Genomic DNA, 17652 nt, shown 5'->3' on the forward strand with positions numbered 1-17652 from the left:
AAGGCTCTGGTCGGTAGACACCTATTAGACTCTTAGTGATACCCAGGGCTCCATACCTGTTTAAGGGAACACAGTATTATCTCAGATAACAAAGACTGGCTTCCCACGCCAGACAGGAAATGTTACACTTCACTGATGGGCAGGGCTCTGACATACAGAGGGAAGAGCTTCTCTGGTCGTTATTCTGCATGCCTCACTTTGACTAAGCTATGTCCTATGGCTTGTTGTGTACACATGCTCAGTGGTGATTTTAGGAGGGGATGTGATATGTTCCTGATGTGGGTCATGGCCCAATGGCAACCCATACTGCTCATCACCAATTCAAGGTGACATAAGTACATGATGGACTGAGAGGATGTACCCAGGACCATTTATAGCAGTTTTTCAAAGTGCCCAGTTGACAGTGATCTACTGTGTGCTTGTTTTTCCTTCTGTATTTCATTTCTGTGTTTTACAGAAAGCATCAGCCTGTGATATTTAGCAAGTTTAAAACCAAAAGGAAACAGGCCCTCCACTGTAGTTTATCAAGTTCAGCAAACACCATCCAGCTAAGTTAGTCACCAGGACTCCAGCTGCTGGTGACCAGATTTCCAGCTGCCCTTCAGGGAACAATGTTCTCTGCTCATAAACCTTTCTGAGCTTCCTAGTGCCCTGGCTGTAAACAAAGGTGAGTTCATGAAGAACGCAGGTGGCTGCCCATGTCTTATTGCTTGCTGATCACCCATAGCATTTTATGAGTGGGCTCCCATGGTCTCGTGGCTACCACACAATAAAGGCTCTTGTCACCATGCCTAGGTAAAAAATCTGCATGGCCCAGCCTCACATCCCCCAACTTTTCTCTCCTGGCTAAGAAAATATTGACAGGTGCTGAGTCATTCTATTGAAAACCACTTAGCCTGTAAGCACAGGCCCCAAAACACACTTAACACACCCAGCTCACAAAGGTTAAACAGCATAAGGGGGTAGCACTGCAGGAGATTGACACCAAGAGAAAAATGGTGGCCTCTGACATGGAGAGGAGGAAGTACCACCCATGCCACGTCTCATAGAACTGGTCTTAACTAAGCAAAGCACCCGAGACATGCCTAGCAGCTGTGTGCTGCCCTTCTCAACCACACTTAATCTGTGTAATATAACAGTAGAATTGCAATGCCATCGGGAAGTTGCCAGTTTTTCTTCTTCCTAAGAAATGCTGACCAGCTCCCATGTTTCATTTCAGTTACTCTCACAACATCCTAGTAAGGTAACCTGGTTCCAGTTCACAGATAAGAGCCAGAAGGTCTGTCAGAGGCCATGCAGAAGACAATGAACATCCAGACCTCAGATATTAGCCTGGAAGGAGGGAAGGAAGATGGGGAATGCCCACCATCCTGAGGGGGCATGACAAAAAGGAGTTGAGCATCTTTGCCTCTCAAGTCCTTTGTGATGGAATGATGACCTGGGAGGGGGGGGGCAGAATGGGAAGTCTGGGCTTGATCAAACAGTGGGATAAGCTGTTTGCCTCTGATGCTTCCTTTTTGCCTTGCCTCTTCTGTAATGCTGTCTGTTCCCTCTACTGATTAGTGCTCCATGCTCCTCAGCCTCTGTCATACCCAGACTCTAAGATCTGCTCCCAGTTCCTTGCTTTTGTGTCTAAATGACCATCTCTTTTCTAACCAGGGTTTCTAATATTTTGGCTTTATTTGTTGTTGCTGTTGTTGCTCTTGTTGTTTTATGAAAGTCTTATTGTAACTTGATATACCATGCTTAGTTGATATCCCTAAAAGGCCTGCTCTTTTTCTGAAGAGAAGCAAAGGTAGAGTGGATCTGGGGGTAGAGAAGAGGGAGGGGAGGGAGGGGAGGGACTGGGAAGAGAAGAGAAAATGGAAACAGTGGTCAGGATGAAATTTGTGACAGAAGAATAAATTTAAAAAGAAAAGAAAGTAAGGACTTTATCTATCAGGGGCATAAGCAGGCAGTGGGGTTGGGGGCGGGACACCAAGAGGAATGAGTAGAGTGTCACCAGTTCTTGAGGTTCTTGAAATGCTATATTGAGTGTCATCCCTACTTAGTGGTGCATACTATATGCTATGAGCTACGGTAAGAGTTCTGCATTTACTGTCACCAAGGAGGGTTTTACCCAGCAACTGATGGGAACAGATGCAGAGACCCTCAGCCAAACATTAGGTTGGGCTTGAGGAGTCCTGAGGAAGAGGGAAAGGAAGAATTGTAGGAGCCAGAGGCATCAAGGACATCCCAAGAAAACCCACAGACTCAACTATCCTGAGCCCATAGGGGCTCCTAGTGACTGAATCACCAATCAGGAAGCCTGCATGGGACCTATGTAGACCTTCTACACATATGTTACAGTTATGGATCTTGATCTTCTTGTGGGACTCCGAACAATGGGAGTAGGAGCTGTCTCTGACTCTGTTGCCTGCCTTTGGGTCTCTTCCCTTCTACTGGGATGTCTCATCTAGCCTTAGTCATCTGCACTTAGTCTTACTGCAATGTGATATGCTGTTTGATTTATATACATGGGAGGTCTGCCCTTTTCTGAAGAGAAATGAAGGCAGACTGGATAGGGGAGGGAGGACAACACTGGGAGGAGAGGAAGGAGTGGAATCTGTGATCAGCATGTAACAAAGGTAATTAATTAAGTTAAAAAAGAATTTTACATTTACTAGTTATTTGGTTTCCTAATAACTCTGTTAGGAGATTATTAATCTTGTTATATAGCGGGGGAGGTAAAGGTTTAAGAAATTAAAGATACTACTTTAAGGTCACATATCAAGCCAAACCTTAACCTCTAGCCAACATGGCAGACAAACATAGATGACACAGAAAATTAAAAATGGTCCTGGAGGAAAACAGTGAAGCACATCACTCATGGGAAGTGGGTAATTAACAGTCACCTTATTAGAGTCAGTATTCCATTTCTCACATGGCATGACTTAATCATAGTTGACTCTGAACTGCCCATTGGTAGTGGTCTTAGATGCTCAGCCTTCTTTGCCTTTAGACTGTTGTAAATATCTCTGATTCCACAGTGCCTTGGTCTCAGACTAATGTGTCCCACCATCAAAGACATTGTCTTCATGCCAGTATGAGGTTCTGAGGTGAGTTGTCTCCACTGAGCCCATAGAGGTAAAACAAAATTTCTCTTCCCACCAAAAGGTATTAACTGTGACCTCAAGAGAAAGATGCTAAGGAGAATACCTGTAAGTACCTAAAAGCAACTGAATAAGTCCCCAAAGTTTTGGAGCAACATAGTCCCATAGCTTGTTACCTCTTGCAAAGGTCAACAAATGTCATCCAAAACTTTTGAATAAAAGCATCCAGAAGTCAATACTGGAATGCAGAGGAGAATGCATTTTAAAGGGGTATTTGCTATATACTACATGCCCACTGATCTGAGCCAGTTCTGATCAGTCTTTATCAGTCCTGTCTGTCCTGCCTGGTTTTGGTCCTTCAGGTCCTTCAGCATCTTTCACTCACCAGATTTAACAGTGTGATCAGGACTCATCTGTCTCCTGAAATGAACTGTAGCACTCGCAGACTCCTTTACCCTACCCTAAGAAAATCTTTAGAACAAATAAAAACCCACCACTCCTGGTAATGGAAGAAACAGCCATTCGACACTTTGACCCCAAGGTTGAGATGAATTGCAAATTCTGAAAGCTAGGAAAGAAGCTTGTCTAGGTCCCCACCAGACCCCAGAATTCCCCAAACATCACTCAGCCTCAATCCTATGAGTCCTGTCCTGACTTTGTACCCCAAGCCTATATTTGCCCACCTAACACATCAAGCCATGAAACCCACAAGTTGTGTCATACCTTGGGCCTGCGGGACTTGTGTCATCTTCTGGTTCTTCCACAACAGCTAGCTCTGGAGGAAGGACAGCATCTTTGTTAACATTATTCACCCAGCTCTCCTTTGCCCTCATTGCTGTGTCCTTATTCTGCTCAGCTGAAACAGGAAACAGTAAAGATAGAAAGGTTACCTCTCTATGCTATAATCTATACCCTTCTCGGTGGCTCCTATCAATAAGGGCTTAAATCTGAACCTCAGGCCTCCCAACTGCCAAGATGACCACTGGGTCTCAGGACCAAAATGATAGTTGTGAGAGAAGTTAGTAGATTTCCCTGATTTTAGATCCTTGCTTTCCAGTCTCCTAAAAGGATAAGCGTGCCTTTAAAGGTACAGGCACCCTAGATATTGATGAAGCAAAGTTCTAACCTCCTTTAGGTTAATCTGACCTGAATTGGAGCCAGGATTGGATATCCTTAGGCAAGAGATGCTTGATAAGTGGGATCCTTATCAAGCATTAACTCAGTCCCAATCACCAGCTAACTGCAATGCTTGACTCTGTGGTACAAAGGTGAACAAACGATCCTAATTTAGGAGGTCCCTTCCCGGTGCCTCTCCTGCCCCATAGGTCTGTCCACAAATCCAAATTCTAAGTTCTCCACTCCACACTGCTTGAGTGTCATCACCCCATAAAACCTCTGTGCCACATCTTCAGGAAGGTTTCCTGCCTCTCAATACTCAGCACTCTCTTCCCGAATCTCTGTAATTAGCATCAACTGAGTGGTGATTAATGACCAAGAACTGTGCTGAGTTTTTTTTTGTTTTTGTTTTTTTTTTTGTGTGTGTGGACATTATCCTATATGGTGAAAGGTATTGTCCAAGTTTATAAATTTGGAAATTGGATATTAAAAAGCTCAAGAAAATTGCCCAAGGCCACATTGTACATGCCAAGAACATGTTCATCAGTGTTAGGATGGGACAATGTTGGGGCTTCCAATTTCTAAATGAATTCCAAGGTGGAATCTATCCCCTGTTGAACTTGCCATAGGTCAGTCTAGCAAGTCTAGCATCTTTGATTGCAAATGGAACCACAGTACTAGCCAGTACCACCCAAGATTTCTTCTGAGCTGAATATGCTTGAAAACCAAGAGAGCTGGAGGCAGCACACTTTACATGCTTAGAGGTCAAAAACTTATCTGAAATAAGTATGACACAGTCCAAAGATTTCACTCCTAGCTCTGCCATTTAGTAATAGTATGACTGCTGGCAAGTTAATCCTAATTGCCCAATAATATTTATAGAAAAAGTATACGTATCTTACAAAATTGCTTCTACAGTTAAAAACAGATAATTAACATTCATTATATATCAAATGCCTTAAAGATGCTATTTTTCTTTGTCTATAAGCTAGACCTAGAGTTTTACAATGATTAATCTTGAGTTACGCAGACAAAATGAAGTAGTGAAATAAAAAGAATTCTAAACAAAATAGTCCTTTAAGTGATGTGTTTGGATGATTGAAGAAGAATCACATTCAAGATCATTGAGTATCAGACCTGATTTCATATGCACATGTGCATGCACACACACAGTGATCCATACAGACACATACATATGCACACACACGCACACACAAAGCCAAAGAAAGACATGCACATTACTCATAATCCCCCAAGCACCAAGGCTACTACATTTAAAGGTGGTACCCAAACAGTTGTCTTCCTCTACAGCCAATTACTTAGCCCTGCCCTCATCCATCCAAATTCAAGGCAAGAGGATTTTGACTGAGAAGGCCATACACTATGCAAAGCATAGCCAGGGTTGATTTCCTTCAGCATATTTCAGTGAAGAGTCTCACACCCTTCCCCACCCTCCATCCTAAACAAAGGTCAGCTGTGACCTCACCTGCCGCTGGGAGCTTCTTCCTTCTCATGGATGCTCTGATGATGTCAGCACCATGGATTTTGTCCCTGTGTCTTTTTGCCTTAGCTTCATAAAACCATTGGCCACTCATATTCTTTAGTTGTTGGTCATCCTTAATTTTTTCAGGCAGATGTCTGCAAAGGGAAAAGAAATTTACTTGTCTGAGAACACACAGTAAATAAGTGAGCTCACTGTGATACTACATGAAGAGATTTGTAAATACACAGGCAAAATGAAGCTCTTCCTAATTTATGTGCCACAAACTTCCAAGATGACTTACAAATGTTCTGCTTTGACTAAAAAAAAAAACTAATCAGAAATGTCAGGCACTTTTTAAAAAAAGATTTTATTGTTATGTGTATGAATGTTTTGCATGTAAGTAGATGCACAATGGATATTTATTGCCAACAGATGCTAGAAAAAGTCCCCCTAGAACTGGAGTTGCAGGTGCTGGGATTTGAACCCAAGTCCCCTCTGCAAGAGCAGCAGGTGCTCTTAACTGCTCTGCCTGACATTTCTCAAGAGCCCAATCACATCTTGGTTGCAGTCTTCTCTAGTCAAATGGGCACACTAGAGAGGAATGATGGAGAACGCATCCCTGGCCATTTTCCTCACCTGCAAAATGGGGGAAATACCCCCATCTCATAGGGTTTCCCTGAGAATTGTATTAAAACACATAATCCATCTCTGCACACGCCAAGGGCCTATTAAGCATTTGTTGGACTAGTGTGTGATGAGCAGTTCCCAGGCTCTTCCCTTCTCAGTGAAATGAGTTTCTCAAGAGACTATCCTGAAAGCCTGGAAGGGGAGGGGGCATGATGTTCTGTGTGCTGAGGCAGGATAAACAGAGGAGGTTCAGGCAAGTCCCATCAGTACAGAGGTTGCTTTTAAAGGTTCCATTATCATTCACACTCACTGAACAACTGAAACCTAAATAACAAACTCACTGGTGCCATCCTAAAGCATCCCTAATTTCTGCTGGTTGTGGGAAAAGGTGTTGGAATCAATGAGTCTTTTAACCTTCACATCCATCTAGTCAATAAAGTGAGAATTCCAAGTCTGTCTCTTCATCCTCTTAGAGACACACTCAGTAAAATCCAATGAAAAGCCCTTGGGAAACTGAGAACTCTTGAAAGACAAATCCAAGTGGGTTCATTCAAGCTTAGATGCTCCTTGTCTATGATCAAGTCTGTCTTAGCCAGGTAATGTGAGTAGGGCTCATAATGGCTGGACTGGGGATGAGGGCTGCACATAGGCACAGGTGGAAAGGGAAGGAGCTGGAGGGGCCTGGCCTCCTCTTTCTTAAGTATGCTTCAAGGAAGTGGTTCTTTGTCTACCAAACATAAACTCTCCTCTAGAATTGCCTCTCCTGATCAGCTAGGAAGAAGTGGTTCTGCCCCGAGCATTCTCATCACATCCCTTAGTCACACACTGTCACAATAGGCTATCTACAAATCCTGACTGGGACAGCATCATGACTTCCCAGGCCTGAGCCACCAAAGGATCAAGTGCTTCAGATTGTTTGCTCATTGCTTAAGGCTTTTGATCAAGCACACAGTCCCTGTTGGGCTGCTGGTGGTAGTTCTTAATTTTTCTCCTTCCAGAAGAACCACAGTTCTGTCCAATTAAAGAAGGGAAAAAAAAATCTACCTATTCATGATCAGACTGGGCTCTTGGAAGCAGGGTCTTCATTCCACATATATTTGCTTAATGCCTTAAACACGATATGCTGGCAGAGGGCGGGAATTCACCTTTTGGATTTATTTCCCAGAAGGCACTCCCAAGCCCCAGTTGCCAGCACACTCAACTTCTTATTGTTTCTGACACTGCTCTTCTGTTATCTGTAGGTATTAGTGGTAGAAATGTCTGGCTGAGACTATAGGCTCTGGAGGCTCTCCCAAACAGGACCAAAGCCTAGTTTGAATTCCACCTAAACATGACAATGGAAAGGGTAAAGAACCATCCTATATTTCAGTCTCCTTGCTTGTAAAGATGGGGAGGATAAGACCTACTTTTGAAGACTTTTGAGATAATTTATTGGCATGCTTGCCTGGACGTACTTAGCAGTGCCCAGCTCTTGTAAAGAGGCCGATGACCTCTGCACATCTTTGCGTGGCTTTGTCCAGCTGCTCCTCCCACTGCTGCTTCTGCAGACTCAGCCTGAGCACCACAAAGACACACTGTCCTTTTCCTTGTTCCCACAATACCACCCTTCCTCATTTACACGGTATTCCTAGGCTCTGTTTACACATCTCTTTCACTCAGTCATTTGTGGATGCAAGCTCCTTAAAGATAAGGCTTGTATCCTTATCACCATTTATAGTTCTGCCATGAAGTACAGAGACTGGCACAAGGTTGGTCCCCAGTAACTGTTTGCTGAGTAAGTCATTGAACAATTAAGTGCTCAACAGCCACAGTGGTCTGAATAAGAAAAGATACAAATGAAGATCCCATCACTGTCAAGTTTCAGGGGACCAGAGGCCACCATAGTGGCAGGGTTTCTGATGAGGTAGGACTACTCATCTCTCCTCAGAACAGGAAAAAACACACCATGACATATGGTAGTCTGTTGGTGTACCACAAACCCTCATAGCAGCGACTCCCGGTTTCTCTTCATGAGATTGTTTTTGCTAACCAAAAAGTACTTTGCAATAGAGCCTTTGGAGGTCTTTGCAGCCTTGGTCTCCTCTCATCTTAATAAGCATCTGCAAGGCCCCAGTGTATGCACAAATGGCACCGAGTCTATGTGAGTCACACCCTCACAGACACATGGCCCCAGAAGCAGTTAGTCAGCATTGTGGTAAGAACAGGGTTTCTGGCTCTTTTGTTTGAATGTGGTAAAAGAATAAGAATTCTTTCAAATTTAGTGAGGGCCACTTTTGCATTTTCTAAGATGATTATTGCTGTAGGTTTTAATATTCTCTGTTTTTTTTTCTTTTATCTTGGTCACATGTAATATTCTGAAGATGACTCCCTATGTGTAATATCAGAATTAAGTTCAGTCATTTGAATGACCCCACTGTGATGGTACCAACATCTTCTCTTCTAATAGCTCTGTTATTTTTCCTTTCTTCTGAACTATAATTGAATGAGCCATATTAGCCCTGGATTTTCTAACTGCTGTACCATCTAGCTGAGGGGGAAAGGGTAGATTTCTTAGGACTAACACTGTTTCTGCTCACCACCCTCTCTATACATGCACACTAGCACAAAGAAGATACCTGCTGGTGGGCAGGTAGATGGGAGAACATCACTCAACCCAGAAAAGCCACTGCTCTGTCATCCTTTCAGAGCAAGCCTCTAGTTGTTTTTGTCAGCTGAAAAGTACTTTGCGATAGAGCCTTTGGAGGTCTTTGCAACCTTGGTCTCCTCTCTTAATAACTGGCTGCAAGGCTCTGGTGCACACACAAACAGCACAGGCTATGTGAATCACTCCAGTGTACTCCGTGCTTCCATTAACTTCCACACAGTCTCCTGTACAAGCATGACATCTCATCTCACTCTTTCTGTCTCTCAATACCACCCCCAATATATTTTAGGAAAGATGATAAGATTCTGTGACTTAAAAATGACCTCATTTTCTATATGAGATGGTTCAAATCCAGAGAAGTTAAAAGTCTTGCCCAAGGTAGCACAGGGCCAGGCCCAGAAGATAGCTTGACTCTCACCTCTCCTGCATTGCCTGGGAAAGCCTAACAAGATTTTGGATTCTAAGGTAATTGTCACACTTTATTCTTTCTACCAAGGGACTCTCATGCATTGATGGAGAGTCTAGAAATCAACAGACCTAGAAAGAAAGTGAATTGAAATGCCCCTTAAAATGATAAGAAACACATTTTTGGGGATGTGGGCAGACCACAGATGCCCATAATCTGTTGAGATTCAGCACAAAGTGGGAATGCACATGGGCTTTCCTGGTGGACCAGCAAGGCTGTCATCTTGCAGGCTGCTCACTCTCTTCCACTCTATTTTCCCATCTGTGGAAGGAGGATGGACTACACCACTCTGAGAACAAAAGAGAGATGCCTGTGGAACTCCCTGAATGCCGCAGCCCCCAGGACTTTGCTTTCAGGGAAACTGCCACCAGAAGTCCTGGAAGCTAATTCTTCAATGAAAACTGTCTTTACTTTAAAAGAAGCAACATACTAAAAAAGCAGCTGAGAATCATATGATGTGGTGGTGGTTGAGATGGAATCTACTGAAGAAAAAAAAGGCCCATCTCTGTAGATGTGGTTGTATGCATATGGGGGTCAGGATGTGGTGCTGGGGTGGTTTTCAGACAGATACGGACAGCAATTTCCTGCTGGCAGGGTGACGCAGAGCACAGGAAACGCCACCTCGGCAGTGTGTCATTTTCAAACCATAAAAGTCTAAAATTACACATGTGTGTGTATAGTAATGTTCCCCCTCAAGGGTGGAAGAGTCAGACAGAGGGACAGAGTGGAAGAGAAAAACATCTATCTTGATGTCTGCTTCTCTGTTTACCTATCAAACATCTCCATTCAGAAGTTATGGACACAAGGTGATAGTAACTTGAGCCCAATGCTTGTGACTGAAGTAAAATTAGCACAGAAGACAGATCTGCATCCAGGGTAACCTGGAGCTGTTGCCTTCCCATGTACAACCCAGAGATCTTACAAGGATATTCTCCTGGGTCCAGGTCCATGTTGTACCACTAATAGCTTAGGTGGTTTAGGAACTGGGCATGTCTCCTGTGTGATACTCATTTTATCATCCATTAAGTCAGTGTGGAAGGCAACATATGACTTATATCATCCCCAAAGTGTCTTGCATGGATTTGGAATATGAACACTTCAAAGCAGTAGATGTATGAAAAGCTGACAAACCAGCTTTAATAAGAATATAAACCTTGTCTCTAGCCTTACTAACAAGGGTTCTGAATCAGGGCCTGGTCTTGTAGACAACAATGCAAGAGCCCTCCACTGTAGTCATCATCATGCCTATGGGATGGCTGTATTCCAGATGCCATAAAGAATTAACATATGAAAGCCATTCACAACTGGAATCTCAGCACACAAGGAGCTGAGATGGAAGGAGAACCCCAATTTGACTACACCACAATTGAGCTACACAATGAGGAACGGGAAGGGGCTAAGAGATGGCTCCGTGAGAAAACCGCTTTCCACACAAGTATGGGTGTCTGTCCTAAATCCTCAAAACCAACACAAAGCTGATTACAGAAGCACACATCTATAAGTCCTATATTTCTATAGTAAAATGGGCAATAAAGACAGGAGAGTCACTCATAGGATACCATCCTGATGGCTTTAGTGGTGAACAACAAGAGACTGTGCCTTAACATATATGCAAGTGGTGGGCCAGTACTCAAGGGTTTTCTCTGATCTATACATGTATATCATCACACACACATATGCCACATGTGCACACATACCCTACACACTTCCAGAATACATAGTAATGGCAGGCTTACTTCTCTAATGCTGCTAACTATAATTAACACATCATTGCTTTTTCTTAGACAGCAAGGAGAACTGAAGCTGTAAAATCATGTTAGGAGAACAAACTTTAAATTTTTAAATTTCCAATCAATAATCCTTTAAACGAAGGGTTTAATCCTTGGATGGCAAATTCCCTAAGGGTCATGTCTTCAACCATCTTGAAATACCATTCACATCACTCTCAAGGGCAGGTTCTTCATTTATAAGATATGCAATTCAATTTTACTGTATTAAAAATCGTTGAGACTTTGGGAAGTAATCCCCTGATAAGGAATCACACTATTAACCAGCGTCCTCTGTGCTTTTCTGAGAGGCTCAAGCTGTGTGAAGGAGGATTCAAATGTCCCTGCCACCTTTGCATACCAGGGAGAGGAAGAAGCATTTTTAAAAGTGCTTGGTCGGGACCTGGTCATTCTGGGTCTGAGTTGAGGCTCGGAAGGGAGGTGAAGTGACTTGCCCTAACAAGCCACAGATGGTTAACTGCTGGTGGTGAGATTTGACTCCAAGGTCCCTGTATCATTACTGAACTCTCAATGTTCAGTTCTGCAGGAAAATCTTCAATGGGCAGCATAAGACATAATGTGCTGGACCAAGATCATGGCTTTGCCACAGAACAGTTGTCTGATCCTGGGAAACTCATTGCCTCTCTCCCTGCTTTGCCATCCTGCCTGTCGGTAAAATGGCCGAAGCAGATCAACAACAAGTCTTGCAAGAGCTATCTAGCTCTAACTGACCAAAGAGGAAAGATAAACTCCGAAGGCTTATAAAGGAGCCGTTAAGCCAAAGCCCAAGAAGGATCGTTTTCAGAAATCAGAGACCAGGTCGTGGCCCAGAAACAGGAGGGATTCAGGACCATCCCTTCAAGTCCCTTTCACCCAAAAGCAACTTGGTTCCTGAGCAAGAATCTTCTTGTGTGGAACACATCAAATAAGCCCTTTCAGAAGTGTACATACTCCTGCGACCATCCACCTTTCCAGTGCATACTATCTCTATCCATAAGGTCCCGTACCTGCCCATGGCCAAGAAACTCTTGGTGTCTATTTAGAAAGGTGTCCAGGAAGTGTTAGTAATTAGAATTACACAAGAATTTTTGCCACCTCTAAGCTTCATCCTCTTTACAACAGCAATAAAACATCAGTGCCAGAAATCCTCAGAAGCCTGCCTGGCCCTTCCAAAACAGCAGACCCAAGGAGAGGCTGCCAAAGAACACATGGCACTAACTTGGAGGCTGTGGCCTCACTGAGCTCTGTTCCCAAGTGCCTGGTTCAGTCCTTGCCTTGCCAAAGCTCAAGGTTGTTACAAGAAGCAGGAGGGTAAAGTTCAGCGAAGGGTTTGTAAACTGTGGATGGATCATTGACACACTTTGTGGGGGGACCCCACAGAGTGTTGTAAGTGACATAGGAGAAGGCATGATCCCATTCTCACGACCACAGCTCCATGTCAGCTTTGTATCATGACTGAAGTCCCCTTCTCCACTGGTGCGTCTCGGGAGGAGAAACAGTAGAGATGAGGGTTTGATTTTTACTTCGTGACACCTACTAGTTGGGCAAGTCACCCACCTGTCACATAGTAAATTTCCACGTGCAATCAGCTGGGGTCATCATATACCACTCCATTGCTTGACTCCACAAAAGAGTACAAAATTGTGAGAGGTGCGGAGCATAGTAAGCCCCTTATAACCTGATAAAACTGTTGTTTGTTTACTGCCCTTAGTAGCAATAATCAGGCATGCTAGCGCACTTGAATTGAGTGATTTTATAAAGCACTAATATTTAGTCAAATAAGCCCATCATTTGTAGTCCCAGTGTTCCAAAAATAAGCACACAGCTTATTATTCCTTCTGGAGAACTGGATTGGGAACCAGTAAGCTAAAACTGCTAACTAATATTCAGGAACCCTTTCTCTGCTCTCAAAGCCCATGACTACAGAGACAGTGGGTTGCAGAACCCAGGACCTAGAAGAGGCAGTGAAGAATTAAGTCCAGTTATCCAGCAGCATGCTCTAGTGTTCTTTCTACCATGGAGATGAGTGATCGTGGTAGGAATGTTGACAGAGAATATTTGGGTTCCAATCAAAAAGGGCAATAGGTCAAGTTGATACTTTCTTTGAAGGATCCAAGTCAAATGCAAACTTGACCTGTTTGAAGAGCACTTTTAATTTTTCTCTTAAAGCCAATCCTAGCAATTTTGAAAGTATTCAGAAACATGAACTACTTATTTTTTAAAAATCTAGGTCGGACTGGATTATATAACAACACTGCCTCAATCACTCTCCCTTTCTCCCTTCCCTTCCCTTCCCTTCCCTTCCCTTCCCTTCCCTTCCCTTCCCTTCCCTTCCCTTCCCTTCCCTTCCCTTCCCTTCCCCCCCCTCTCTCTCACACACACACACCAAACAAAACACTAAACTAAATTTCTTTTTTCTATTTAATTCTTTTCTTTATTTTTTTACATGTGGTTGTGTGTGCATGCATGCGCGCATGGAGGAACGTATGGAGACCAGAGGTTGACAAAAGGTATTCATCCTCAAATCCTCTCCATCTTATGTTTATTCACACAGGGTCTCTCACTGTACCTAGACTCCACCCATTCAGATGGACTGGCTAGCCAGTAGGCCTCAGGGATCATCAATATCTGTCTTCCCAGCAATGGGATTATAGATACATGTTGCCATGCCTAGCAGGTCATTACGCTTAAGTGGCAAACACTTGAACACTTGACTGAACTATCTCTCCAGTATCTTTTCTGTTTGCTTGTTTGGGTTTTTGTTTGGTTCTTTTTTTTTTTTTAATTTTTTTTTTTAAGATGGGGTTTATATGATAATCCAGGTTAATCTTGAACTCCAGGCAGTCCCCCTAACTCAACCTTCTAAATTCTGGGATTCCAGACAGACATGGGTCATCATGCCTAGTTTCATGACTCGGGGTTTTTTGTTTTTTGGTTTTTTGTTCATTTGTTTGTTTGTTTTAGTGTTTCTGCTTTTTTTCTCTTTTTATTAGATATCGTCCTTATTTATATTTCAAATGTTATTCCCTTTCCTAGTTTCTCCTCTGAAAATCCCCTATCCCCTCCCCACTCCTTCTGCTCCCCAACCTACCCATTCCTGCTTCCTGGCTCTGGCATTCCCCTATACTGGGGCATAGAACCTTCAGAGAACCAAGGGCCTTTCCTCCTATTGATGACTGACTAGGCCATCCTCTGCTACATATGCAGCTAGAGATATGAGTCCTACCATGTGTTTTCTTTGATTGGTGGTTTAGTCTTAGGAAGCTCTGGGAGTACTGGCTAGTTCATACTGTTGTTCCTCCTATAAGGCTGCAAACCCCTTCAGCTCCTTGGGTCCTTTCTCTAGCTCCTCCATTGGGGACCCTGTGTTCTGTCCAATGGATGGCTGTAAGCATCCACTTCTATATTTTGTCAGGCATTGGCAGAGCCTCTCAGGAGACAGCTATATCAGGCTCTTGTCAGCAAGCTCTTGTTGGCATCCGCAATAGTGTCTGGGTTTGGTGGTTGTTTATGGGGTGGATCCCCAGGTGAGTCAGTCTCTGGATGGCCATGACTCGTTTTTAAACGGAGTCAGAGGCATATAGGGTGTGTTTCTATTTTGAGGACTAGGATCTCACTGCACCACCCACGCTAATCTCAAACTGTGAGCTAGAGTGCTCCCTCCTCACTCTCCTGAGTAGATTGAACTACACATATGTGCAGCAGGCCTAGCTAAAGTTTTTCATTGAGACCTTGTTTCTGCTGGGAGCACAGTAGGGAAATTAAGAAACATCAGGAGGGAAACTTCTGTCCAGGAAGTTAATCTAAAATTGGAATGTGTAAGTTTAGGCTGCAAGACAAACTACCAGTTATGCCTGAGAAGAAAACAGTCCTATTTTCTGCAGACTGCCTCTTTCTTTCCTTCACACCTGAGCACCTTTCTGGCCTCTTACCTGACCCTTTCCTCTTCAGCCCTCTTCAGGGCAGCATCCCTCTGCAGAACCTTTAAGATGGCGTCTTGCTCCTCCTCTGTCAGGAAACTTAAGTCGATCATTTTGGAGCACAGCTTCCACAAAAGGAACAATTGTAACAAATATAGCTTGGGATTCTCGGCAAAAAACAGCTGAGAGGACAGCCAGGATGATTACGGGATGCAAAAGTAAATGGTATCTTATTTGGTGGTGAAAGTCTTATCTGGTCTCCAGAAAAATTTTAGGCAGATGACATCAAAGTCGTGACAGCAAGGTCCCTCAAGGTAGCAGCGGTCTGTAGGATGAACAGGTCTCAGGAGGATGATGAATGCCTTGCTTGGGTCTTTAGCAGAATTCCTTCAGTGCACCTTCTCTGGACCACTCTAAGACACGGTATCTCCACCCTCATCACCATCTTGAGCAACAGCCTCCTTGCTGCATCCTTAACCTGGAGGATCATGAGACAACAAACTCCAGTCAATGCGAAGAATTTTAGTGGTGCATTTTTCAGTGAGGGTTTTGAACTGAGAAAACCAGTTCTGCCAGCTTCCTGAGCTCAAGGTCAATGTGTCAGAAACATGCTTCTCTCCAATTCTAGACCACAGAGATGGAGCACACAAAGATGCCTGCCAATGTTTAGCAACCTACCTGAGCAGTGGAGGTTCTTGATCTAGAAATTCCTGGCCTAAAAAATGATGCTGGAATTCAGCAGGACCAGGGTGGTGAGACTGAGGGTGTCAAAGAATTGTGGGAAAGAAATGGGCAATAAAGATTTGAAGCATTCCACTGGTGTGACTCTGTATTCTGCAATGCTGCAGAACTCACCAAGGGCAGAACTAGAATAGGACTGTAGTTACTGCTCTTTAGGCTGCACCTCTAACCTTCACTGGGCCTGCAGGAACCTGCTAAGCGTGTCTTTCTTCATTTCTGAACACTTACTGATATGTACATATAAACTGGGGGAAAGGAAGAAAGAGAGTTTCAAAACATCCCATCATCCCAAGTCAGTCCTTTTGAATCACATGATTGGTAAGAATCCTATTTACCTTGAGGAATTCTAAAGACAGGTAAAATAAGAGGATGAGATCTGAAGAATGCCATGAGGCAAGACTTTAGAGCTAGGGGTCTTTTGACAAGTCTAGACGCTCAAAGCTGTAGGCTTTAGTAATTCTTAAAGCAGACTCATTTAAGAAGAAAAGACAGTGTGTACACAAGGGAGTAAAGGTTATGCATAGATACCTTTCAAAACAGAACTACTGCACAGCTACCATTAGCCTGCCAGCTATAAGCCATTAACTGAGTTAGTCTACCAGATGTTTTATCTGCTCCTTTAAACTCAACATTAGGCCGTTCTTTGCAGACCATGATCAAAATGTAAAGCATCAAATATAAAAAGAATCCTTCTAGCATCCTGTACCAAGACTAGCCAGTGAAAATACATTCTTGCTCCCTTTGAGTCCGTACTTTTGCTTCTAAGTAAGATTGTGCTGGTGGCGGTGGTGGCAGCACCTGCCTTTAATTCCAGTGCTTGGAAGGCAGAGGTAGAGGCAGGTGGATCTCAAAATTCAAAGCCGGTCTACAGAGTGAGTTCTAGGTCAGCCAGGTCTACACAGAGAAACCCTGTCTCAAATTACCAAATTACAATACAAAACAAAACAACAACAGAAAGACTGCTTGATCAAAAGGGATTTCAACATTTTTTGTGCACTTTTTTGTTCTTGTTTTGTTTTTGTTTTTAATGATTTCTTTTATTTGTTTTGACTTTCACTTTTTTTCTTGTTTTTTTTTTTTGTGGAAGAGAGACAGAGATAGAGCCCATACACACACACACACACACACACACACACACACACACACATACATATACACATACACACATTTACACATTTACACGCATGTATATACAGACACATATACAAGTGTATTTGACTACATTATGTCAAATGTCCTCTTTTAAATTTTTCATGTATATGCATATGCTATTTTGATGGTTTGTATATCCTTGGACCAGGGAGTGGCACCATCTGAAGGTGTGGCCTTGTTGGAATAGATGTGACCTGGTTGGAATGGGGTGTCACTGTGGGTGTGGGTATAAGATCCTCACCCTAGTTGCCTGGAAGTCAGTCTTCCACTAGCAGCCTTTGGATGAAGACATAGAACTCTCAGCTCCTCCTGCGCCATGCCTGCCTGGATACTGCCATGCTCCCACCTTTATGATAATGGACTGAACCTCTGAACCTGTAAGCCAGCCCCAATTAAATGTTGTTTCTTTTTAAGACTTGCCTTGGTCATGGTGTCTGTTCACAGCAGTAAAACCCTAACTAAGACAGCTATAGCCTGCCTTTCTGCCTTAGAAACTGTTCATCCTTCAAAGCAGATCAGATGGAGGTCTTACCATCTTTATGAGGCAGAGGTAAGACCATTAATACATTAAATTCTTGTTCCTAATGTTTCATGTCCTTCTTGTAACAGACTTGAACCTGACTCACCTGAAACAGGGTCATTTTG

The 17652-nt window shown here is 43.3% G+C and overlaps 1 protein-coding gene across 6 annotated transcripts in view; it reads right to left on the reverse strand.

The window, feature by feature from the left end:
• Positions 1–17652, reverse strand: part of Sytl2 (synaptotagmin like 2) — a 108566-nt gene that overhangs the window by 46356 nt on the left and 44558 nt on the right. For all 6 annotated transcript variants that reach the window (XM_029479599.2, XM_029479598.2, XM_021166379.3 and 3 more), the window contains exons 2-4: positions 15127–15592; positions 5695–5846; positions 3816–3948 (exon numbers count right to left, since the gene is read on the reverse strand). In XM_029479599.2, coding sequence (XP_029335459.1) covers positions 3816–3948; positions 5695–5846; positions 15127–15227 — 386 coding nt within the window. In that variant the 5' untranslated portion in view covers positions 15228–15592. The remainder of the gene's footprint in view (positions 1–3815; positions 3949–5694; positions 5847–15126; positions 15593–17652) is intronic.

Source organism: Mus caroli, unplaced genomic scaffold, assembly GCF_978045245.1.
Source record: "Mus caroli unplaced genomic scaffold, Mus_caroli_1 scaffold_8, whole genome shotgun sequence".
NCBI classification, from domain to species: Eukaryota; Metazoa; Chordata; class Mammalia; order Rodentia; family Muridae; genus Mus; species Mus caroli.